The sequence below is a fragment of the Giraffa tippelskirchi genome, chromosome 14 (genome assembly GCF_054371585.1).
Source record: "Giraffa tippelskirchi isolate mGirTip1 chromosome 14, T2T-mGirTip1v1.2.pri, whole genome shotgun sequence".
NCBI classification, from domain to species: Eukaryota; Metazoa; Chordata; class Mammalia; order Artiodactyla; family Giraffidae; genus Giraffa; species Giraffa tippelskirchi.
Window position 1 is genome coordinate 57,214,193 of NC_137288.1, and position 25,989 is coordinate 57,240,181.

At 43.5% G+C, this 25,989-nt stretch overlaps 1 protein-coding gene across 18 annotated transcripts in view; it reads left to right on the top strand.

Annotated features, from left to right (window-relative positions):
• SLC14A1 (solute carrier family 14 member 1 (Kidd blood group)) overlaps positions 1-25,989 on the top strand; it is a 51,254-nt gene that overhangs the window by 22,712 nt on the left and 2,553 nt on the right. For 5 of the 18 annotated variants that reach the window (XM_081563490.1, XM_081563492.1, XM_081563499.1 and 2 more), the window contains 7 exons: positions 13,544-13,700; positions 14,295-14,484; positions 15,680-15,808; positions 17,460-17,652; positions 19,623-19,770; positions 19,975-20,109; positions 24,822-24,871. In XM_081563490.1, the coding sequence (XP_081419616.1) occupies positions 13,544-13,700; positions 14,295-14,484; positions 15,680-15,808; positions 17,460-17,652; positions 19,623-19,770; positions 19,975-20,109; positions 24,822-24,871 (1,002 nt within the window). Of the gene's footprint in view, positions 1-6,816; positions 6,931-8,290; positions 8,355-10,240; positions 10,397-13,543; positions 13,701-14,294; positions 14,485-15,679; positions 15,809-17,459; positions 17,653-19,622; positions 19,771-19,974; positions 20,110-24,821; positions 24,872-25,989 lie in introns of all 18 variants that reach the window. The other 13 variants (XM_081563496.1, XM_081563495.1, XM_081563493.1 and 10 more) reach the window with 5 other exon arrangements.

A 25,989-nucleotide genomic window follows, 5' to 3' on the forward strand; every position in this document is an offset into this window, starting at 1 on the left:
AATACATCAAATGGAAAAATAAATGGAGTAATGTGTTTGAAGCAAAGGGGGTGTGAGGAGTTTTTAGGAACGTCAGTGCTTCATCTCTTACCGTAATCAAGACAAAAGGCTGAGGCTGCCCACGAGCTCCACAAATAGAAATTTCAGATTCTACACTGAGCAAAGCTCTGGATTCTCCACCAGCCCCCAGGACTGCCTTTAGGTAACATTTTCTCCCTTCAAGATGGTAATGGATATTGATTTTTAATTCATTTATTTGGCTGTGCCAGGTCTTAATCGTGGCATGTGGGATCTAGTTCCCTGAAGGGGTTGAACCCGGGGCCCCCTGTGCTGGGAGAGTAGAGTCTTAGCTACTGGATCACCAGGGAAGTCCCATGTAATGGATATTAATTTAAAACTAGTTTCTCCTTGTAAGTTACGGGGCATGAGAAACTATTGAGAAATTCGTTGTCAGGTTTACATGGCAGTAAACTCTTTCTGAGATTCTGTGAACCCCAGATTCTGCAAAACCATGAGCCATGAGGAGCCAAAATTCTGAGTGATGTTGGGTATTAAGAGTTGGGGGGGATATTGTTTTGCTCATCACTTGTCGGTATGTTTGATTAAATTTCTTACTGGATTTTTCCCCCTCATCATCAATGTCATATGTGGCTTCAATCATGAGCCCACAGATGCTTGTCTTCAAAAGTGGCATCCCTTGAGCTGTCCTAGGCATTCTTCTGTAAGGAAGGACTTTTCCTAATCTCTCACTCTCCACTGGCCCACCCTGTGACCTCAGCTGACAGCTGGGTATAGCTGGCCAGTGCATTTGGGGGCCAGGAAGCTTAATCAACCTACTCAGGCTTCTCTTAACCCTACTTATAAATTCTGTGACTTCACTCACATCAGCACATCCCAACCACTTAAGCCATATGACATAATTAAATATTAATAGTGCTCTATTCAAATACATCCCTTGATTCAGGTGTTGGGAGAAAATAAACAACAGCCTGGGCTGAGAGGGAAAAGAACTGTCGACAAGGGAAGTGGATAAAACAGTGAAAAATCTGTCCTTCCCCGTCTGCACCATACTTCTTCCCTCATCAATATTTCTCCCAAATTCAGAGTTGCCCCTTACTTGGGAGAAGGTACCACCAGCTCCTAGAAGCTAAGCTCTACCCTGGTTTCTTCCATTTAGAATCAAAGTGAAACAAAGTAATTTCTCCAACTAAGTATAACAAGGAATTCCCTGGCAGTCCAGTGGTTAGGGGGGCTTCCCAGGTGGTGATAGTGGGTAAAGAACCTGCTCGCCAATGCAGGTAGAACAGATGTGGGTTTGATCCCTGGGTTGGGAAGATCGCCGGGAGGAGGGCACGGCAACCCACTCCACTGTTCTTTTCTGGAGAATCCAATAGACAGAGGAGCCTGGCGGACTATGGTCCATAGGGTCGAAAGAGTCAGACACAACTGAAGTGACTTAGGACTCATGTATGCCAGTGATTAGGACTCCATGCTTTCACTGCCGAGGGCACAGATTCAACACTGGTCAGGGAACCAAAAAACGGAAAACAACAGTGTTGAGAATTGCCATATTTTATTTTAAAAACAAGGGTTTGTGATTAATTGTGAATCCTTCTAGTTCTATCACTATTTTTGTATCATAATGTTAAATACTCAAATAATTTTTTAATTCAAATAGCTTTATACAGAGGATAATGGTGCTATAAACCTAGACAGCATATTAAAAAGCAGAGACATTACTTTGCTGACAAAGGTTCATATAGTCAGAGCTATGGTTTTTCCAGTAGTCATGTACCAATGTGAGAGTTGGACTATAAAGAAAGCTGAGCGCCAAAGAATTGATGCTTTTGAACTGTGGTGTTGGAGAAGACTCTTGGGAGTCCCTTGGACTGCAAGGAGATCCAGCCAGTCCATCCTAAAGGAGATCAGTCCTGGGTGTTCATTGGAAGGACTGATGCTGAAGCTGAAACTCCAATACTTTGCCACCTGACGCAAAGAATTGACTCATTGGAAAAGACCCTGATGCTGGGAAAGATTGAAGGCAGGAGGAGAAGGGGACGACAGAGGGTGAAATGGTTGAATGGCATCACCAACTCGATGGACACGAGTCTGAGCAAGCTCCAGAAGTTGGTGATGAACAGGGAAGCCTGGCGTGCTGCAGTCCATGGGGTCACAAAGAGTCGAACACGACTGAGTGACTGAACTGAACTGACTGAAGGCTTAGTTGATTTTTTTTAAGTTCTAATAAGAGATGTGGGTCAAAAAATACCTAAGTATTTCTCCATCAGGTTTAATTTTGGTTTTGAATAAAACATGGACTCAAGTTTCTTCTTTAACAACAGGACAATCTCAGAGGTGCCTGAAAATTCTCCCCATGTCTGTTGTACTATCCCAGCACAACTGCATTTCCTACGCCAATGTTATTATAGAATTACTAAGGCTCTGATACAAATCTGTGGCCAGTGGAATATGACTTGTGCTATGACAGCTCAATTTACCAATTCAAGAGACTGAAGATGCAATGTGGTCCAACTTTAAGCCAACTGATCAGACAGGTAGTTGAATAGTGTGCCCTCAAGGTCCTTCTGCCTTTGGCCCCCACCCCAGCCTTGGCAGATGCCAACAGCAGGATAGAAGAGACAAGAGGAATGGAGGAGACATGAGGGCTAAGAGACTCAGAATCCTTCTCTAAATCTTGGCAGCCAGTGGGTGAGAGGCAGTGGATAATAATAGGAAGTGTTTCTGATCTTTAAATCAGGCTGAGCTTGCAACACCATGTAGCCAGCAGACACTAAGCCTCCAGTTAGGGCAACTGTGAGGAGCCTGAGCCAGCTGCCACCTCCTTGGCTTCAGAGGGCAGCCTTACTTTAACATATCTACCCAGTCATTGCAACTTCTTGACTACATGAATGCCAGCTCTCTCCACGAGGCTCCACAGGGAGCTGCTCCCATCCCGGTGCCTGGCTGGGAGTGGACCTCAGTCCATCCTACCCACCCCCAGTAGCTGATGTCTTTGCCAAGAGCCTGTAACCCTTGGCCAGCCCACTGGCTCAGAGAGCCTCATTGGCAATGCTGGGGGCCAGGCCATTTCCCCTTCTCTTCCTGGCCAATATCTTTAATAGTCAGGAGGCAATCTGATGATTGTAAATTACTCTCAAGAGACGGTCAGGGAGACAGGACCATGCCAGTCCCCAACCGTCATTTTCCTCAACACTCCAGTCCCTTCTTTCTACCTGGTCTAAAGAGATTGAAAATACTGTCCTCCTACCCTTTTCCCTATTGTCCCTCTTTGGGAAAGTGTTTGTTTTTTTTTTAATTCTGAAGAAACAAAAGCACCAGCAGGGTCACTGCTCACCAGTATGGTTGCTACATGCAAAGGCACCCCAGCATCCCTTTCATCAGAACACTTTACTGCCATCTATAGGAGTTTTGTTGCAGAAAACACATAAAGGTCTTGAATGTTTATAGTGCCCCTTTTGACACGGTGCATTTGTGTAGTGCACAACCTTAGGTGCTGGCTAAAGATAGCAGAGGACCTACATGACGGTCCTGATACTAGTCTGAGTTTAAGAGTTGGAAAGAAAGTGACGCATGGACAGAAGGGATCTGATAAAAGTCATAGGTAGATCCCCACGAGGTTTTCTCATGCTTCTGCTGTGTGCAGGACAAACAACCAGATACTCAGTGGAGCTGAATAATTGTGCAACTTCATTATTTAAGAGCAAAAATGTAGGTGCCTCGGCGCCTCCTGCCATCACACATCCCCAAGCTCCCCTGGCCAGGACAGGCAACTCAGTGGGTAGACATTGTGCACTTTATGCCCACTTGGCTCCATATCTCAGGAATTCTTACCACAAAGGGTCCCCTTGAATGGCGTTCTGGGTCAGTGAGGGGTCTGGCTCTTGTCTGGAGTCTATTTGTCTGACTGTTTACCAAACCAAATACTGTGGTCCCAGAACACAGTGCAGAGGGACTTTCTGTACTCAGTTTGTGGTCTTTGCTTCTCTGTGCGGGGTGGGGGGGAGGTGGTTGGGGTTGGTCGGGAGGATAGGAAGAGAAGTCTGTCTGCTTTTTCTTTAGCACTCTCTCTCCCATCTAGAAAGGCCCAGCTCAGGATTCAGAAGAGCCCTCTATCAGTTCCTCTCCTGCAGAATTCCTGTGTAGACCCTGCCCCGTGATACCTGTGGTGCAAATTATTTGTAATGTCAAATTGCTTGTAGATAAATCAACATCAAGCAGCAACCAAAATGACGTAGTGCTGGGATAATTTCAGAGTCAAAAAAATACATATTTTAAAATACCTAAAAATGCAAGACATGATAGGAAAATAACTAAATTGTGTCATTATCCATAGTTTTTGTTCATCCTTCTTCCCCATTTCCTCATCTAGCTCTTATTTCCTCTCACATCTATTTTTATAAACTTCCTCAAAACCTTTCTGGAAAGAAAGAGATCTGATATCAATAAAAAAGAATAACTAGTATTCTCCAGCCCAGGTGGGACTGCACACCATAGAATATATTTTTAAAATAAAAGACAATAGCAGAGCTGTCACAGGGCTGGGGGGTGGGGTGGTGACCACTGTGAGAGAAACGTGAACTTACCTGTTTTCAGCTCCCAGGAGCGCAGTGTGGATGGGCAGAGGGAAGAAAGCTGGGTGTGGACGCTTGCACAGAGTGGGTGGGGAGAGAGAGAACCTTCTAGGGGCAGAAACTCGATGGAGAAAGTCAAAGAGGAGGGAAACCTCCTCTTGTGTTCAATTGTGATTGAGGCACAAAGAGGGTGATAGAACCAGGAGAGGAGGGGCTCCGTGAGGAGAGGCCTCGGTGGGACTTGAGAGGGGACACGTCCGTGCCCAAGCACTCAATAAATGATACCAGGAGGGGCTGAGAAGAAGTCATGAAATTGTGTGATTAGGGCTGTTTGAAAGCACCTAGGGTTTCCCAGGTGGCTCAGTGGCAGAGAATCCACCTGCCAATGCAGGAGACGCGGGTTCGACCCCTGGGTCCTGAAGAGCTTCTGGAGAAGGAAATGGCAACCCACTCCAGTATTCTTGTCTAGAAAATCCCATGGACAGAGGAGGCTGGCGGGCTACAGTCCATGGAGTCACAAGGACTCAGACACGACTGAGCAATGGAGCACACACGCAGAAGCACCGAGGAACCCTCGTATGCACTTGTTATTGGGCGCCCGGTTATCCCTCTAACATCCAGTTCAGGATTCTCTCCAAAGCCACAGCCACCCGGCAAGACCCAGGCATCTTGGAGCTCTTGCAGTGAGAGAACGTGGCTGCCGCCTGCCCACTTCATGGTTCTGGCTGAACAGTTGTCTCCGCGCTCATAACTATACCCCTTCGGATGTCAGAGCCGAGAAGCCTTTTCTCCTGGTTCAGGCTGGGAACAGGGACCCTTTCAGGAATCCTCAAGGATAAACCAACCCAGACTGAGAAGGGCAGACACTGGAAGGGTGCCACTGCCGTGTGTCAGGTACAGAGATTTGCACACGTGCTTGCAAAACTTCATCCCAACGTTACAAAGGAGTCAACTTACTCAATTTTCCAGTGAGAAATCTGAGGGCCAGAGATGGTGACGTACCTCAGGGCACACAGGGACAAAGCCAGGATTCAAACTTAGGTCTGCCTGACTGGGAATCCCACGTGCTTTGTTCTACCCAGTCAGACCATACAGCACGGCTGTGTTTTGTAACCAGCATTTAAGGTGTGCCTTTGCCTTTGCAAGGACCAGGGGAGAGGGCAGGAAGGAAGGGTGGGAAGGAGTTGGTTCCACAAGAAGCCTTCAGACTCAGTAAACATCCTCCACCCCTGACCAGCCCACTCAGGCCACTGAGGCAGCAGGCGGCCTAGGTGCCAAGTGGAGGTGGCTTCAGGCTGAGGTCCAGAGATACATGTTGATGCTTGAGTTCATTGAGTTAATTAGTGAATTGAAGAAAAGCAAACAATGGGCAGAAGCTGGAAATGCTGGATGATGCTCGAGTACATCAAAGTACGAACCTTGATGTTAAACTTCGGACAAGTGGTTTAAATTCTGTGAGCCGGTTTGTATTAGCCACTCAGTCATATCCGACCCTTTGTGATGCCATAGACTGTGGCCCACCGGGCTCCTCTGTCCATGGAATTCTCCAGGCAAGAATGCTGGAGTGTAAGCCATTCCCTTCTCCAGGGGACCTTCCCAACCCGGGGTTGGATCCCAGGTCTACTGCATTGCAGGCAGATTCTGTTCGTTCCTCTGCAAAGTGGGAACAATTAACCTCATAGGACTTTTGTGATAGTTAAATGACTTACACGGATCCAGTGCCCAGCACACAGAGTGAATGCCCAGCCATTTGTTCAGTTCCAATAATTACCGTGACTATCACTATTACTGTTATTATCACCATCCGGGATTGTAGCCCATTTGCATAAAGAGCTCACAGATACACTAGTGTGATTCCTTTCACTCCGGTACCGGGCCCGCAGACTATACTCTTATAATTCATTTTTCCCCTTCAGCATAACCCGAGGAATTTTCACCAGGAAGAAAATGTTGGCGGGAGATTTGCCTGAACCTCAAAACTCTGGCCATGAACCTGGGTTTGTCGTTTTCCCTCCCAGGCCTCAGATACATACGTTGAGCTCCCGGGGACATTGGGAGGGAGGGAATCCCCGGCAAAGCAAGGAGCGCTGTGGTTTGGCTGGTGTCCAGCGGGTGGAGCCAGAGAGTTACTGGCGGCCTCCCTGACAAGGGCTATCAGCTCGTCCAGGCAGGCAGGAGGCCCCACCGACCCCTGCACAGCTTTCTGTGGGCTTTTGTTTTTCAGAATTGTGTGCACACCACAGTCCACGTCACTTCTGTTCGTGATCTCAAAACAAGCCACAAAATTGAAATTTAAGGAAAAAAAATGAAGAAGAAAGGGATTTTTTACTTATTTTAGGTATCTTTGCTATAGAATGTTTGTCTCCTGACTCTTAAAGGCAGCAGAGTTTGTCCTGGGATTCTCGCCTGGAAAGAGGGGGCATTCCAGGCCAATATTTATATTTTTATTTCCCTCCTCACTGGGGAAAAGGGCAGGTGGTTTCCAGAACACGATTTGTGGACCCCGGTTCTCCCCACACTCACCCACCCCCACGGAACTTTCCTGGATTCCTACACCTGTGCAGAAACCACGTCAAGTCTAAGAGAACATTGCACCCAGGAGCTCCAAAGTCTGCAGCACAGCAACCTGTCTCTATGTTTTCAGTTGAAGTGACACTCTGTTGATCCTTTTCAGTTACACGTCTTCCCCAGAATATCCCAGGGTGAGGGTAGGCTCCAGAGGAAACTGCAAGGGCAAGATAACCATGAGCCCGAGCAGGACTGTTGCTGGACAAAGACCTGGGAAGCCCCAGAAACGATGGCAAAGCTGCTGGCACCAAGTCAAGAACAGAGACAGACAGACAGAAGGTACAGGACAGGGGGCCCGCTCCTCGGCAGTGCTTTGGCCCTGTGCCTGAAGTGGGAGGAGACAGCCAGATGCACAGATATGCAGAGTGGGTCCTGAGTATAAAAGCATTGGGTCCCTCCCCCAGCACCCTCCTCCTAAGCACCTCCCTTTTAATAGAGCCCAGCAGGGCTTTATCAGCCAGTGCCTTCTGCCCGGGAAGCCAGCTGCTGTGTGAGTACTCCCCTGTGTCTGTTCCTTTGCAACTGTTCATGGTGGGAGGCTCCTTAGACCTCTCTAATTTTTGTCTTTTTAATGGAGATATATGTTTCAGATGATTGGAACTGAGTAAAAGCACAAAATTAGAGTTCTGGTAGACTAGCAAGCCATTTACCCAAATCTCAGGCTGCTTCCTGGATGCTTGAAAGCAGTGTCTTGGTTCATGGTTTCTGCAGCAGGGTGGATCGGCACCAGAGCTCCGTGTGCAAGAGGGTTTCAGCAAGGAGTCCACTTGAGGTGCAAAAGGACTCTGAGCTCACCGATGCTGCATAGGAGTTTGAGGCTGTGTTCTTGAAATAAGTAAAATTGGAGATCTATCGATACAACTCAAAAAAAAAAAATGGGTATTGGGAATGGTCCTTTCCAAGTACAGTTTTCCAGATCATCCTGCATGTACCGTCATGCTGGAGGGAGGACTCTGGAACACGCTTTGGGAAAACAAGTCACACTGCAAGCACAAATTTGGCAACTTCTTTTCAGCTACACTTTCTGTTGCGGAATTCAGACCTCAAGGCTTCAAAGGGAGTGTGTTCCGAGGAGAGAGTGTTTTAATCAGGAGACAGGATACCTGACAGCATTTTCTTTCTCATTACAGTTTTAGAGAAGGCTGAGCACTTCCCACAGCTTAGATTCAAAAACTGCCTAACATAACGAGTACTGTAAGTATCATATAAATGTCAATGCTGAAGTCTCTTAATTATGATAGAGCATGAATGTTTATATGCTTTCTTCCATATCTATGTCCAAAACTTTGTATTATTTTTGAAAGTGGTACTCGAGGCATAGAAGTTAAAGACTCTCCGAGCTCTCTAATTATACAAATTTCTAATATATGCTGACAATAGAATGAGTTGTATTTCCTATAAGAAATGTTGTTAAACTGAAATCTTGATATTTCAGAATGACGAGTCCTGCTTTGTGCCACTAAATGATCTGGGCTATGAAAAGTGCTTTCTGACTTCTATTGTAAGCTCACTGGGTGTAGCTTCTAGAATATTCTCGGGATGTTAACTTAAACACACACGGGCCTTGTTGTGGATATGCCCGTGATACAAGGGAGTGAGGCTTACTTTGGGGCATGGTGAGATGTTTGTCAGAAGAGTCACTGCTTCTGGCAAGGACATGGGGTGAAACAACCTTTGCTGTTGTTCAGCACCCTCTGCCCCAGGGTTACGTCAGGGAGGCCATGAAGACAGGCTGTGTCCACTATGTCACTGAGCCCTAACACCCCCTTGGGGACATTGGTGTGTATGGTTCCAGCCTGGAAGACAAAGAGCCACCAGGGCTTACTGTTCCATAAGGCTGATCTGCTGAGTGAACATGGATGTTCCAGACTTTGGACTCCAGCTTTTTCCTCGATAAAATGAAGGCTTGAACTATATGTTCTCCCAACTTCTTCTCTCTCTTGGCTCTTAGAAAATATCAGTGTTGAGCTCAAGGATGTCATTCTCCAAGACATGTATGATTTTGGTGGTGGGGAAACGTGACGGGGAATGTGACAGTCCTACCTGTCTCTTTTCTTTTTCTTTCATTCTTTCTTTTTGTTTTTTAAACTAAATATGAGAGCCCTATTATTGGGTTTCTTAATGTTGTTCTTTGTCAAACAAAAATATGCATAATGCAACCCACCTGTTTGGTGTTAGCCAGATTGGTTAACCGTGGATAAACATACACACACACACACACACACACACACACCTTTTTCCAAAGACATGTCAGTAAAGTTTTCCACAATTATGGATTTTTCTGAAACACTCTAGCAGAGTGTTAAGTTTTCAGATTTCAAACCAAGCCAGTGGAAGTAAGTAATTAAAGAGGAAGAAAAAAATAAATACCAAACATATGACTTTTCTGGAACTTCTAAAGGAAGAATGCTACCCTTGGATATAATGGAAGTTTTTTTCTTTTTTTTTTTTAAGGGAAACAAAAAATTGCCACACCTGTTGAATTTAAGTATGAATTGCTCATTATTAACAAGGTGATGTCTGATTTTTAACAATTCTTATTCAGATAGAAGGAAAATAATGCCATTTAGCAGTCTCTTAGAATGGGCTTTTGCTGTGCAAGTGTGGCTAGCATCTTATTACAGAAAATAGAACCCATTCCAGGTCTTCTCCTTCTCACATTTGTAAAGATCAAGGCTGAAGGAAATTGTGGCTCCATCCCCCGAGATGGAACCCTAACAGTTCACCTGAAGTGTTTCAGAGCCTGAAGCCCACCACTCCCTCTGGAACAGGCTTCAGACCTGTCAGCTTCCTGCTAGTGGAGAGACACAGCAGCACAAGATCTGTACATGGGTTGCTGTGCGGGATGGTTTGCCGGTTTTTCCTCCTGTTTTAAGCGAAGTAAAATGAACATTCGGTGTCTGCAGTCAGCTCATCGTCTCTGCTGACGGAGCTCTAGCTGATGGAGAAGTCTGCCTTCTTTGTTGAGGTCTCCTCTCCCCAGGAACCCCCTAGGAGAGCTCTACCCTGCATTTCACATCTCAGGCAGGGCACGATTTCTGCTGATTCACGTGTTTTTGCCCTTTGTCGTGTATGGAAAGAAAGGAAGGATGAATGGACGGTCTTTGATTGGCGCTGCTGATGACGCCTCTCCTGGTCCTCTTTGGAGGGGCCCTTTTGGAAAAAAAGCTGGTGAGGCAGTGCACAGAGGCTACCCCTGGCTAAACTTGGCCCTGGTCCAGGGGCCGGCAGAACAGGTATGCTAACTTTGTGCAGCTTCTGTCTCTGTCACTCTGCTGTGTCTTTTCTGAACCGAGCCTGGGAAGTGGGGTCCTCATGCTCTGCTGAGCGGCTCAGCTTGGGCTGAGCCTGATGCATAGGGGTCTAGGTCCAGCAACTCACATGACACTCGTCTTGGTTTGGATGTTGGACCTTTGTGCTGCAGAGTTTTGACAACCATGAAAAGCTAGGAAAAAGTATTCTGGGGAATTTTATTTATCTTGCTTCTATTTTATAGAGTTCGTTCCTTATATTTTCTTGTCCTGTCTGTTCAGTTGAAATTTAATGACCTACTTAGATTCGAGAAGTTTGAACTTAGTTCCTGGTTCATCACCTTGTATCACCTACCCAATTAGGATGTGTAGACTTTTAAAGTTCCCTAAAGAAATACAAAGAGTGTAGCATGATAAAATCCTAGGGTGAACCACAACTGTTAAGTTATTGGTTTCTCATGACCAGTTCTCATGCCTGAGTTCTGGAACAAGTAATCAGGGTTCCCAGAACTCTATAGTGTTCAGTCCAGAATAAATGATTCCTGGGGGAATCAACTCATGAGAAGATCTGTCCCTCTATTACATGGCAGCCCTACCACGCACCCCAATATGTGGATACTAGAAAGACAAAGCACAGCAAGTCTTCTGTATGCTGGGCTGAAGATTCAAATCAATGGTTTAATCTTTGTCCAGTTTGGGGTGGCTGGGCAGGGAACTCTGGCCAGTCAGGTTCTCAATCATGTCTGGCCAGTTAGAATATCAAGTTTCATATCTGTATCTCCAAAATCTCTGAGCTGATGATGTATTTAAAACCCTCTAAAATAAATAAATAAATGCTGGGAATTTTGAGAACATTCATTTGTTCACCCTGGGATAACCCATGTACCTAATTGCTTCCGTACTTGATGGAAAATGCCCACTTGAATGTTTTCATTCAGTGCTGCCTCTGTAGAGCTGGATCTACCCAGTTACAGAAACTCAAGGCAGTTTCTTGTCATTGACTGGACTGGAGCCTGATGCCTTTCATAGGATGTATGGCTTTGAAAATGGGGCATTGAGCTAAGAAAAGGGCTTACCAAGCAATATCTTCAGTTACAATGTTTAAAGAGAGATAAATGAAAATAAATGATAGCTATCAGATTATGAAATAAAACCCAAATTTTTCATAATTTCTTAATAATACAAAAGGTCTTCATTGTTTAACTTAGGGCCAGCTGAGCTCCACATAGACTTAGTTTTGGTTCCTGACCTCCAGCAGTTTTCAGTTTAAGAATCTTTTAATGCAAATGTTCATTGGAAGTCTCACAAATGCTGGTTTCTATCGCTATTTCAGCAAACCAAAATGACCTTGGTCTAGAATGCGTTGCATAAACAGCTTCTACTTTGTGGAATTGTTGGCCATTGTTCAAAAGCAGAATGGTTATTTGGCAGTAAAATAATACAACTGAAGTACAATTGTGATTCAATAAAAAATGAGTTACATTGATTTTTGTACTGGGATTAATAGAAGCTGAGACTGAAATCAGAATTGCAGAAAACAAAAACTTTGAAAATTATGACTTTTATTATCTGTTAATTGAGCTTTAATAGCTTTTTGTTGGGTATGGTAAATGGAAGAATAGTGGGACCAAAAATCTGCATGAGAAACACTTATTCACAGTTTGGTTGCAGGGAGAAGACGAGTTGGTTTAACCGCATGGGTTTTGGGTATTTCCTTGGTCATGGCTTACGTGCCTGTGGCTTCAACATTCCACACTGGTGCCTCCTGGGGTCTGATGGTTTTGGTGTTCCCCTACTGCACACTGGCCTGGCTGTGCTCTTTGCTTTTCTTGCAAACTCAAAGTGGTTTTGCCATGGTCTTTCTCCCTTTGCCTACCTCTGGGATGACATCATTGGTACTCTTTTATACCTACCATCAGCACCATGAAACCTTCACTTTTGTCTACAGGGTACAATATTCTGATGATGCTGATGCTTTGTTATTGCACACTCAACATGAGAAGTGAAGAGTCTTGTAGTGAGCACAAGTCATGGTCATACTGTTAGTATTTCCCTGAGGTATGCTTACTATAAGTATGCCCTGTACACTCTTACAGTGTACAATTCTTAAGTTGTAATTCTTTGGTTTGCAACAGCTAGCCTACTTCCACTTTTTCCATTTTCTACATCTTTGTGGAAGATTATTTTGCCAGTCTTTTTTTTTCTAGTTTAGATTTAGCAAATTATATTTTAAATGATATAGCCCAAATTCTCAATACTTTAGTGAACATACTAAATATATGATGTATAAACTATGTATATAAACGTATAGTCCAATATTTATGTTGATTTGCACATTTCATTTATTTAATGATTTTGCTTATTTAAACACTTAAATAAATACTTAAGTGTTATTTAAACACTTAAATAACAAATTTCAAAAATAAAGAATATATGAGGCAGCTGCCCAATGTGAGGACGTAGTCAGGATGTAGTCTCTGATTTGGAGATTGAATCTTGCAGTGACGGGGCAGGGCGCAGTTCTTAGGCTATGTCAACACACACAAACTGTCTTGTAAACATTTCTTCTCTTTCAAACTTTTAAAACAAAGCCTGTTTTTGTAAAATAAAAGTTGAATCTAAAATGGCTGCTTGTCTTAGAAAGCAGCTGGTTGGTCTGCATTAGCAAGCATCATTTTGTAACCTGACATCTGGCTCCTTTCATTGGAGCCAAAAGCTTAAGTACTTGATTTGGATATTCTGTATTTATGTATCATTTTCTGACTCATTATGCTGAAATTAACTATTTTTCATTCTTTCCCACTAGACTGAGCTCTTTGAGTGTAGGATATAAGTGCTCAATAAATATTCCTTGAGCTAGAAACTGAACCTTATGAAATTAAAGACGAGAACCTTCTCATGGTGACATTAAAAACAGTGATGACAAAAGTAGTATGGGGCTTGGGTTTTGATAATAATCTTCCTGACAATATTTCAAGAGGAAAATGGTGCTTTCTTAGTTCTGCGGGATTGTCATGGTCCAGATGAAGCGCCTTCAAATTCATCCTCTGTGCCTACTGTGCTCAGGTCCCACACTGGCCAGTCCAAATGGTTCTACCTTAAGATGTTCATGAGCTCTGTTCTTTCCTCAAGGAGCCAGAAGAAGAGACATCCATGGATGATAACCCCACTGCAGTTAAATTGGACCAGGGTGGAAATCAGGCTCCACAAGGTCGAGGCAGAAGACGCCTCACCAAGGCACTTGGCTATATCACTGGTGACATGAAAGAATTTACCATCTGGCTTAAAGGTATTTACACCACCTTGGAGAAGTGGTGTGGGGGGAAATGGTTTGCTGGTTCTTCTACTCAAATCGTTAGTTATACTCCCCTATCTTCTATTGCTTTTCTATGCATTTCTTTTTTTAAATTTTTATCTTCTAACCTGAGAACTTCTTCCATTTTTTTTTCTTTTTAATGGAGACAGTGGTCAGGGCCAGGGTCCTGTTCATGTCAGAGGAGGGCACTGAGTTCCATCTTGTAATCTTGGTACTTACAAACTGAAATTTTACTCTTGGTAATTCATTCCTTTGGCTTAAGGGTCTAAACCTTAAGCATGCTAAATAAGTCCATTCAATGCTTTCTGGAACTAGGGTTCTAGTATGGACATTGTAGACTGAGCAGAAAGAGGATCTGGGGGTCACTAAAGCAGATCTGGATGCTTTCAGGGAACTAGGGGTCACTAAAGGGGAAAGGGTTCAGAGAAAAAGTTTCAAGGAATATCCAAAGTTAGCCTCACCTTGTTCAGAGGGGATTTTGCTCAAGGTAGGCTTGGAAAAGAGACTCGGGAAGGAGCCCCATTTGCCTCACCATTTCCTTAGCTCTCCCCGTCTCATCTCTTCCAGACAAACCCCAGGCTCTCCAGTTCATCGACTGGGTTCTTCGGGGGATATCCCAAGTGGTGTTTGTCAACAACCCCATCAGTGGAATCCTGATTCTGGTGGGACTCCTGGTCCAGAATCCCTGGTATGCTCTCAATGGCTGTGTGGGAACAGTGGTCTCCACTCTGACGGCCCTGTTACTCAGTCAGGACAGGTAGGCATGTCCCTCCAAGCCTCTGCTTCTTGCTTCAGAGAACACAGGAGCCAACCAGTGACTCTGGGCAATAGTGATAAAGCCCCACCCTCCCCTGGAGAATCAACCTTTATTCCACAGAATGCTTTATATTTGCCTTTAGTCAGCAGTCAGGAAATCATTTATAGCCTCTTATTCACAGTACCGGAATAAGCAGCCAGATCCTTTTGGCAACACATGCAACCAGAACTAAGCTATAAGTAATTCTTATAAATAATAATTAAGCTATAAGACCCTACAGTCCAAAGGGAGTCTACTTTAATGAGCGATCAATTATTTATCATCAGCATTTTATTTATTTGGGCAAAAAAAATGCATATGAATTCAGAAAAAGTTTTAGTGGCTTAATAATCCCACTAATCCCATTATATCTTAGTTCCATGCTTAGTTTAGCAAATTCATTCTTCCTGGACAGGAAAAGGTTAGTTCAGCTTCCAGAGAGATAAATTTTAGTCCCCAGTTATGAAAAGGTACCATTTTGGCCAGGAGTAGAAACTTAATCCATAGGACAACATTTGGAAGTGAGGTTAACTGCTGGGAAGAAAGGGACCCAAGAAAAAAATTAAGTGCTAAAGATGCATATAGTTAAATGGAATAATTTGCCAAGTAAAAGGGATTGTTTTTCTTTGTAATAATCTGGAAATGTATATCTGGAAACAACAAAATGGAAGAACAAGAAGATGAAAATATATTCTAAGTTGAAAGACTTGTGCTGATAAAATCAAAGACACTGTGGAACTGAATTTACATTTCAAGAATCTTACACCTCTCGGCAAGAAAATCAGACTTAGAGAAGAGTTTCAAATAAAACCTCTATTCAAGTCAGCGACCCTAATGATTCAAAAGAAATTTTAAATTTTGGAAGGAAAGGCTAAAAGGAAACAGACTATGTTGGCTTGCTGATTTCCTTTTCTCTACTCCTTAGTTATGATGCCTCTGTAGGGGTTGTTCTATATGCACATTTGTATTTTATCCATGTATATTTTACTGTTTCATGCTTTTATTAGTATTTGGTTTCCAGAGACTTTGCAATAAAACCCTAAATATAATCTCTTTTTCAAATGTAAATGTTACCTGGAAGTTACAAGTGATATTTATGGGCACGTTCAGCCAACATCCACCCAGGAGGTGTCCAAGCTGTACTTCTTGCCCACAGGTCTGCCATTTCAGCAGGGCTCCAGGGCTACAATGCTACCCTGGTGGGAATCCTCATGGCTATCTATTCAGACAAGGGAAACTATTTCTGGTGGCTGTTATTCCCTGTATCTGCTATGTCCATGACTTGGTAAGTTGTACCTGGTTTTCAAAATGCCTTTTAAAATGAAAAAAAATGTATAAGGGGCAGGAAGGAATGGGAGGAGTTATTACTTAGTGAGTACGGGGTTTCTGTTTTGTAAGATGAGAAATATTCTGTGAGTGGATGGTGGTGAAGGCTGTGTAACAGTGTGAACGTACTTCATACCACTAAACTGAATGCTTTAAAATGGTTTAAGTGGTAAATTTTATGTTATATATATGGCAATTTTTAGAAAATTATCTTTTTTATTTAGATTCAGGATGTATCTATTGGAAACAGGAAGCATTCAAACATACTGATGCATGTGGCTTCCACTCACACCTCATCGCCCCCCTCCTACAGCAACATTCTGATGTAATTGATTTGGGGAGTTTCCAGGACACTGGGAGTTTTGAAGGCTCTTGGGGGATTCTAAAGTACAACCATAGTTGAGAACCACTCCCCACCATCAGGAGTCCTCAAACATGCACACTATCAAGACTACCTGCAGGGCCGATTAAAACATGGACTGCTGCTCCCTCCCTGAGGCTTCCTGACTCAGTCCACCTGGGATGGGGCCTGAGAATCTGCATCTCAACAAGTTCCCAAGTGGTACTGATGTGGCTGATCCAGGGACCACACTCTGAGAACCACTGTCCTATGTAACCTCCCTTACCCACCTGCACCTGTCCCCCTCAAAACAATTCTTTACTAAATTCAATTCCATTTTTAACCCTAAGTCCTTCAAACTAGTTTATATATTGACACTGTCTTAAATCATTTTTTTAAGCAAGCATTTCCTTCTTATTATGATATATTCAAAATATAAAATGCTAGCATCCATACACATGGGACGCAGCCAACCATGGACAGTGTGCCCAACCTGGCTGCAGCCACAGGTGTGTGGAGGAGAACCTGCTGGCACAGCCAACCTCCTCAGGAGAAACTCCCCACCTGTTCTGAACACCAGGCTCAAGGACTGGAAGTATCACTGCACAGGGTCACCCATACCCCCCTCCCCCGAGTTCAGGAAACCTGGGGTTCTCACTTCAAAGTGATGGCTCCTTGGTTAGGTCCACAATTGAGGGAACAAAAATGGCCCAGAGACCATCTGATCCAGTATCCCAGTTACAGGCCAGGAAACTGAGGGTACCTCCTTGCTCAAGGTCACACAGTTCAACTGCTCAAGGACTTCAAACTCTGCCCTCCTGAGTTTACGGTCTTTTTCCTCCAGTACTAAGTTCAAGATTGAGGTTGCCTCTGGTGGGGAAAGAAGGGCACGTGGTCAAGTAGTTTACACAAGGGGCTTTAATTGTTTAGACAATATTCTTTCCATATGTCTTAAATGCTTCAAAAATGTTTTTTAAACCTAGATTTATAACTCATTGTGAGCAACTCCAGAACATCATTTTCCACAAGCCAAATAAGCTGAGAGTTGATTTTTTACTTTACGTAAGAATTATTCTATGACAGGATTTATTCCAGGTGTGTTTGGGTTTGGGTTTTTTTCTTTTTCTTTTTTTTCCTGTCAAAAGTTTGCCAACACAACACTTTAGGGACATATTTGCTAATGAAAAAAGCCCCTCCATAGTATAGATATTCAATTTGTCAGTATGGCTTATCACATGCATATTCTTCCATTCTATTCTTTTGTTTTTAGTCCAATTTTCTCAAGTGCATTGAACTCCATGTTCAGCAAATGGGACCTCCCTGTCTTCACTCTGCCCTTCAATATGGCATTGTCAATGTACCTTTCTGCCACGGGGCATTACAATCCGTTTTTCCCAAGCACTTTGATCACACCTGTCACCTCAGTTCCCAACGTTACCTGGCCTGACCTCAGTGCCCTGCAGGTAAGATACACAATCTTCTTATATCCCATTCCCACCTCCCCCGGGCTCTGGAAGACACCTCCTGGTTCATTGTTGGTGGACATCAGACCTTACAGAGACTCAGCTCTGGAGTAGCCTTGCCACTTTCTCTTGCAATCTAAAAGCTTATTTGTTCTGCTCCAAATCTTTGGGTTCTAAGAGATTTTTTAAAGGACTACGTGGTCAAAACTAACTTTTCCTCCTCTTTTCCTCACACCTGCAGTGCTAACTTCAGAGTATAGCTCCACTGGAATCCAGACACTTTGTTCTAAACTTTGCCCTTATTTCGGGGGTGGGGGGTGGGGCAGGGGGGCGGGGCAGGCAGTCTGATGGGGGCTAGCCCTTGAAGCAGGGGCCTGCAGCCTGGGGTTCTGTCCTCCCTGACCTACCTTCCTCAATCAAAAGAACTTGTTGCTCACTGTTAGATCCCATCGCAGAACCTCTCTATTTTGCCTTTTTTTATGGTGGATCTCCTAGAATATGTACGGTAATTCAGATTTCTTGAGCTTTAGGGGCATCAGAATCATTGTTTTTTAAATATTAATACAAGTTCCATCTCAGACTCCCTAAATCATAATCATTGGGGTGGAGTCTAGGAAACTGCTTTAACAAGTTCCCCAAATAGTGATGTGGGCCAGAACTTAAGAACCACTCTCCTAGGATGTATGCTGTGTATCTCACTATAAATATGTATAGGGATAGCAGTATTTTTAAAAGCCTGGTTGACTCAAATCAAATTCCAGCTCTTTGTATTGGTGTTTATTTAATAAATTTGTATAAGTTTTCTCAAATATTAAAAAATAAAGAAAACACTTGAAATCAGAAGAAGACCAACCTTACATTTTTTAGTGTCAAGAGACTGTCTTTCCTGCTATCAGGTTTTTAAACCCCTTTTGCTGTCCTCTTTGCTGGGCAGTCAAAGCATGAGGAGTTCAAATAGGCTTTTCTTTAGCTTTTTGTACAGAAAATGAATGGCAGTATTTGGAAATAACTCAGGAGGAAAATAAAAAATTTATCAGGACTACCCATGAAAAAAATAGCATTAGTTGAACTATCTAAAACTGCCCAATACAGAAGCTATTAACCCTACATAGCTATTTTAATTTAAACCATTTGTTAGCTTGACTCAAACCTTGTGCCTTCTTCCTAAGAACTGCTGTTCTGTGAACACATAATCTGAGTTCAGAACTCAGCGAGAAAGCTATAATTATGACATTTGAATATATTTTTGTGTTCTAAGGACTAACAGTTGTTGATAACTAGGACAAGCTATCTTGGTTTAAATTAATACATGCTCTCTAAAAAAAAGATTAAAAATTAAAAGAATTTTAATTAATTTTTAAAATAAAATTAAAAATAAATGTTTTAAAATAAAAAATTTAATTTAATTAATGAATGTTCTCATTAGCAACAGAAATGTAAATGTGGTCCTGATTCATGAAGCTGCCAATCATTGCTTCTGAGCTGTTGATAAGACAATCTGACTTTGGGTCTCTGACCGTAGCACTAACAGGTGAATTGCAAGGGAGTAATAATACTTCTATTGACCATAGAGATGCATTGATGTATTGGCCTCAGAACTGATGGAAAGTTGAGAATAGAAGTGTAAGTGGTGGTCCCTACTGTCCTCGCTGGGAGGTGTGACTGACGCTCACAGTCGGGAGCAGTGACACCACACCGGGAGCTTATCAGCGACCAAAACCAGGTGTCAGCACAGGCCACAGAGCCAGTGAGCGAAGGGATCTGGAGAAGGCAGGTCCAGCGTGCAGCAGGGAAGGGCTGGTGTATCTCTGGGGATAAAGCGACTGAGATTTTTCTGTAGAGCAAGAGAGGATTTTAAATGTTAGTAACTCTGATCTTGAAAGATAAGATATGTGCATTGTGTTTGTGGGTGTCCTATGGGTTTCTGTCCAGTCGTTTTAATGGCTGTGTTTTCTAAATCATTTGTGCAGCTGCTGAAGTCCCTGCCCGTGGGTGTGGGTCAGATATATGGCTGCGATAATCCGTGGACAGGGGGCATCTTCCTAGGCGCCATCCTCCTCTCCTCCCCACTCATGTGCCTGCATGCTGCCATCGGGTCCTTGCTGGGGATAATAGCAGGTGAGTGTAAGACTTCCTCCCAGATACTGAGCACAGCCTCTGCCCCGTTACTGTCTCAGGCATCTTCTATATTCCAGACCTTTCTTGAAGGTCTGCTTCCAAGGGACCAATGGGAGTTCTCGGATGCTTTCCCCACCCCCAGGCTCCTTCCAGAACATCCCGCCTTTAGTCCAAAGCTCTGACCCCTCCTGTCTTCCCTAATAGGACTCAGTCTTTCAACTCCATTTGAGAACATCTACGCTGGACTCTGGGGTTTCAACAGCTCTCTAGCTTGCATTGCAATTGGAGGAACGTTCATGGCACTCACCTGGCAAACCCACCTCCTGGCTCTTGCCTGTGGTGAGTATTCCCTGAACTTGGGGAAAGTTGCTCGTGACTGTGGTATCAAAATCCAGGACAAACGATAAGAAAGGACTGTGTGAGAAACTAGAGCTGGAGTTCTAGTTTGAGCCCCTGATACCTGCTAAGTGTGTGACCAGGGCAAGTGGCCTCCCCTCTCAGGGAGGACCAGGGTCTGCTCTGCCTACTTCATTGCTCATGTTGAAGACTGGAGAGCCTGCTGAGTCATGTTAACCGTTTTACAATATGTATTTGGTGGGGGATAGAAACAACTTGTCTTCAAGTGTACTTCATACTAATTGTTTGACCCAAGAAACTGAAAGGAAACAAGCTAAATATAGTCAGTTCTCCTAGTAAGTCAGGTGGTATTAATGGGTCCTTAGAGAATTGCATTAATGTGGCTGTTCTCAAACTGGAGCAAACATCAGAATCTCTTGGAAGCCTGGTTAAAACCCAGATAGCTGGGGCCCAGCCCCAGTCCTGGACTCATTGTTTGTTAGAGCCAGCAGGGGAGGCAGGGGAGGAGCTTGCATTTTTACCAAGGTGCCAGGTGGTGCTGATGCTATTCCTCTGGGGACCACATTTTGAGACCAGTAATATTAATCCTTTCTGAGCTCCAGGCCAGACTCAGCCTGTCAGAGCTAGAAGGGGTTCTGGAGAGCTCCATGGCATCCTTCTCGTTTTACCGTTGGAGTTCTAAGGCATCCATTAGGGGTAGATGTAAACCCAGAGTCCATACTTGCTAACAACTTCCAGAGTTACTCCCACTACACTACTCTCCCTTCCTTTAGTACCGTTCAAGCCCTTAGGTAAAAACAGACCTCAAGTGCTTCAGATTTGAAAAGCTAATGCATTTACCAGGCCATTGCCAGGAAAGACTTATTCACCCCATAGCTTCCAGCATCCCTAATTCAACACAAGTTAAAAGTATGTAAGATAATATGCTAGAATGAAAGGAATGATGCTTCCTGGGGGACAAAGAGTTGGAGGGATATTGGAACAGGCAAGAATTTCTGTAATCTCATGGAAATATTTGACAAGATTTAGTTTATCAGCAAACTAATCAACCATTAGTTGGATGATTTATCACCATGAATGATGATTTATCACCATTTATCCAATAATGGATGGATTTATCACCCTTAATCAATCCAGCCGTTATTAACGTGATGGGCCACATGTCAGGCAGGATTTGGAGTGAGTTCCTGCATTGCGCAGGATGTGGGATAGGACCAAGGATTTCTAAGGCTTTATTCAGTTTTGATTATCTGGTGCTGTAGAGCAAGATTAACAAAACCCAGGTCGCTCTGGAGTTGCCATTCACATGTTAATTTGTCAATTTCTTTATAGTTACATAACTGTTTCACCTAGGAGCCCTGTCAAAACCTTTTGCTCACTTACTTGTTTACAAGCTTAGGGGAAAGGAGAAAAGTAGACACAGTATATGTGGCCTCCTGAGCTCACCTGGGACAAACTTTTTATTCTGAGATGGGTCTGAGGTTTCAAACCTTTATCTCAGGTGCAAACCATTATTTTTTCTCTATTGGTAGTAGTAGAAAATGTGTACTAAACATTCATAGTACAATCCAGACAGTACTAGGAAGAGCTAGGGGTTCAGAAGCTTTAGATCCTAGGTGGTTCCTGTGTACAGAGAGCAGAAGCCAGGCAAGTAAGAGAGAGAAGCCCGTGGGGACCACATGATGCAGAGCCAAGAGACTCACAGGCCAGGAGTCCCTGGGGGAAGCCATACACTTCAGAATCATCCAAAAGCACCTCCTAGAAAGGGTGGCTTTTCTGTAAGTCCTAAAAAGTAAGAGGAGGAATTCCAGTTGTTGCAAAGCATGGTCTGGGCCAGTGCATGGGCAGCCTGAGCTCACCCTTGAAGATCAAGCAGAGACTGTCTTGGTCACAGAAGTTGCTGATCAGGGCTATGAAGGTCTTTTCACAGATCATGGAAAAGGAGAAGACAAAGATGTTTACAAATGTGTTTCCCCAAAGCCGAGATATTGTCATTATTTTCTCTCTGTAATTTTATAGTAGCACAGGACTGTTGTACAAAACAAACACAAATTCAATCAATACAGAAGAGTATAAAGCAGAAGGTGAAAACGCTTCATCCTACTCCCTAGATAGAAATTTCCTGCCTTCTTATAAGGACCTCATGATTACATTGGATCTACTTGGCTAAGGATAATCCCCTATCTCAAAACATTTAACTTAATCATAGCCGCAAAGTCCCTTATGCCATGGAAGGGGACATATCACAAGTTCTGGGGATCAGGACGTAGACATCTTTGAGGGCCTTTATTTTATCTATTATACCTACCTTCCTCTGGATAGATCCAGATTTTCTTTATTAGTACAGTGGTTAAGTCAGTATAGAATTAGTTAAGAGCCCAGACACTGGTGCCAAAATCCTAGCTCCCCTTATTTTCAGTAGATGCCAAATGCACCCCACAGAGGCCATATGAATTTGCCGTGCCACTGACAGTGTGTGGGAGTGCTGTTTCATCCACACGGGGTGCAGTCATCAGTCTTTTTTATCTTTGGGCATAAACTTTTGAGACAGACCTCCTGTCCCTCTTATAAAGCAAATCTCACAGTAAAATGCACAGCAAGTTTCTGCCTGTCCATGTCACCAAACAAAAGATCAAGCTTGTCAGCCAAGGTAAATAAATAAAGACATTTATTATAGAGCTCCTCTTTTATTAACTCCTGTGACTTTATCAGGAAGCAGACATGGGAGTCTCTGATAGAAGCCTGGTATAGTTGACTTCCCTGTGCCCCTAAGCCAGAAATTGCACAGCCAGAGAACTCCTCAATTTTGTTATTTTATCACTGCAAACTGTAAACACATTTTGGACCTCTTCTTACAGGTTGGGTTATCATAGTAGAACTTTCATATGGAGGTCTGTGGAGAGGGATGTTGCCTATGAAGAACTGGGATTCAGTCTTCCCTCCCACTCTGGAGGGCCTTTTCTCTCCCTCAGCTACTCAGCACACTATTAGGGGTATCACCTCCAAACCACGATGTCCAGAACGTCACCTCTACTGTCAGGCTTTCCCAGCCCAACTCAGCTCATCTTAATGATGGGCAACAAATATTAGCTAGTCTGATACTCTTACCATAGAAAGAAAAGCAACATGGAATTGAAAGAGCATAACAGTATGAGACTTGAGCACCAAAAGTGTGGTAATAGGTATTAAGCTACTGTACTCCTAGGAGAGCAATGCAATAAGGACTCATGTGCTCAGGGGAGTGTCATAAAAGAGCCAGTGCTCAGGAGAGCAGGGACAGGGTGTCTCCATACTTAGCCAGTAGCTAGTGAATATTTCTTAAATGAGCGAATGAATGAATGAATTAAATGGGGAGGGTGGGATGAAATTATCCAAGCCAAGCAGAGAAAATCTACCAACCCTTCTGCTCAGAGCAGTACCTCCTTCTTATGAGGACAGAGAGTTTATAGCTGCTGCTTGTGAAAATACATAATTTCATTTGAGGTTCATTACTCCCTGTAAAGAACCTCTTCCAGCTGCCTTTTTACAGACAATGAAACTAAATCCCTAGTTCAGTGATTTGCTGTACAACAAACAAAATGGCAGAGCTGGGATTTGAAGCCCAGACCATTTCCAAAGATGAGCCTTTCCTGTTAGCATGAGACAATTCATATGTGAAAGAACTAGGTATAATACTGAACAAAAAAATATCAGGATAAAAAGATAAAATATCAATAAAAAGATGGAAATCTATAGTAAAGTAAAAGAAGATCATGGAGTCTCTCCCACCACGCCACCCAACTCCCCAAAGTAGCAGATGTGTTTCTTGATGGACATGAGGACCAGATGGTGAGTGTGTTCAACAGTGAGTGTTGGTGGCCCAGTTGGCCATGTGGCCATTATAAGAAGGTCATTCTTCAGGTGGTGTTTGGGAAACGTACGGGCTTCCCTGAGCCTCCTTGGGCCCAAGAATTGAGAGTTAGCTAGCTGAGCTCTTTGTTTTACATTGAAGGTCATACATATACTCAAATTACCTACTCTCAAAAATTCATGCTCAAAGTAAATAAAAACACAGGATGTTAACTCATTGATATGTATGCCGACCTTAACGGTTTTAGGGAAAATGTTAATACAAAGAGGAATCCTAAGTCTGTGTTTAGTTTCTGCTGATTTCTGAGTTACTATCTCCTTCTATATACATATACCATGTTTTTTTTGAAACTGTGATTTCTAACCATTGATCTGAGTATCTCAGATGCTGTCAGATTGTATGTTATCTCAAGGAACATTCACAAGTTTCATTTTAATTATACTTGGGTAAAATAATGGGGAAATGTATTTACTGTGGAAGGTCTTTTCCTTAAGTATTACATTAGCAATAACAGCAAAAAAATAAATAGTACCACAGAGAAGCTACCTTTATTGAGGACTTACTGTGTGCTAAGCCCAAGCTTTACCCTCTTTCACACTCACATCAACCCTTGAGAGTGAGATTTCCATTACCCCCTTGTACAGGTGAGGAAATGGGGGCTTTGAGTGGAGGCTCCAAGCTCCTAAGGCATGGAGCCTGGATGCGAACCCAGAGCTGCTGACGCTAAGCTCAGACTTGTAACCAGGGTGCTGGGCTCACTGGTGAAATGCACAAGTTTACATTCCAGGGATTTATACTGAAAGGAGTCCAAGCACTCTTTCTTTCCTTTTTTTTTTTCTCATAGCCCTGTTCACTGCCTACCTGGGAGCCAGCATGTCACACCTGATGGCTGCAGTAAGTTTGCTTTAATCTCACTTTCTCATCAGCATGATTGGTCAGTTTTCAATGATACAGAAACCCTCCTGACATCCACCTCAATGGCGTCCCAGGGCAGGATGCGTGACAGATAGTCACTGTAGTCCATCTTCTGGACCCACTTGTCCTTATTTACCCTCCAGCATCACAGTAAACCTTAGCCCAAACTATAATTGCCAGGCTTGCTAAAAATATCAGATTGTTTGTCTTAAAGAAGTGAAACTTAGGGTGTATATTATCAAGTCCATACTTTAACTCTGAGTGTCAAGAAGTTGACTTGAGAATATCTTTTACTTAAACAGAAAACTGGGACTATGTAGAGGTTGAGAAATCAGAAAAGGAAGGAAAAGGATAATTGCCTAAAGATCCAGATTTCTTTTTAATTAAGCCAAAAGTTTTTCATACCCTTAGTCGTTTAAAAAAAAAAGTCCCCAGTCAGTCATCAGTAAGACTTTTTCAGCCCCCTGTCCTGAATTATTTAATAGGCAAAATCATTGCCTATTAAGTGCCTCTGGCCATTTCTCCTTCCTTTTCACTACTGTCCAGCCCTTTGACTTTCTCCTTTCCCTCCCCTGAGGAACCCAGTACCCTCGGCTGCTCTGGGGCCCCCCACCTCTCAGTTCTCTTCCTCACCCACCACTGAAGGTGATGCCGGGCCAGTTCCTGATAACTCCATCCATACAGATGTGGTCATGGCTGCCAGCGGGCCAGGACCACATCTAGTCCTCTTCACAGCAACACAGAGAGCTGACCAGGGAGGGTCCTTCTGGAGACACAGTTATCTTTATGGTGGAATGTCAAAGCCCTGTTCCAGGCATGATGGTATGCCTTAGAGCTTGGGGGGCCCTTCACAACCCAATAAAAGTTCACAGACCTCGGCCTGTGAGCCCGAATTGGGCAGGCTACAGAACGGAGTCAGCTAGGGAGATTTTGAAAAATCCCGATCCTCAGGCCCTGTACCGTGGCATTTCTGGTAGAGTAGATCTTACATGATGCTTGGTTATCTGTGTGTTTTTTTAAACTCTTCCAGATGATTCTGACGTGCAGTCAAGTTTGGGTACCATCACACCCCGGGTGGGCAGGGTGTCTATGTATAG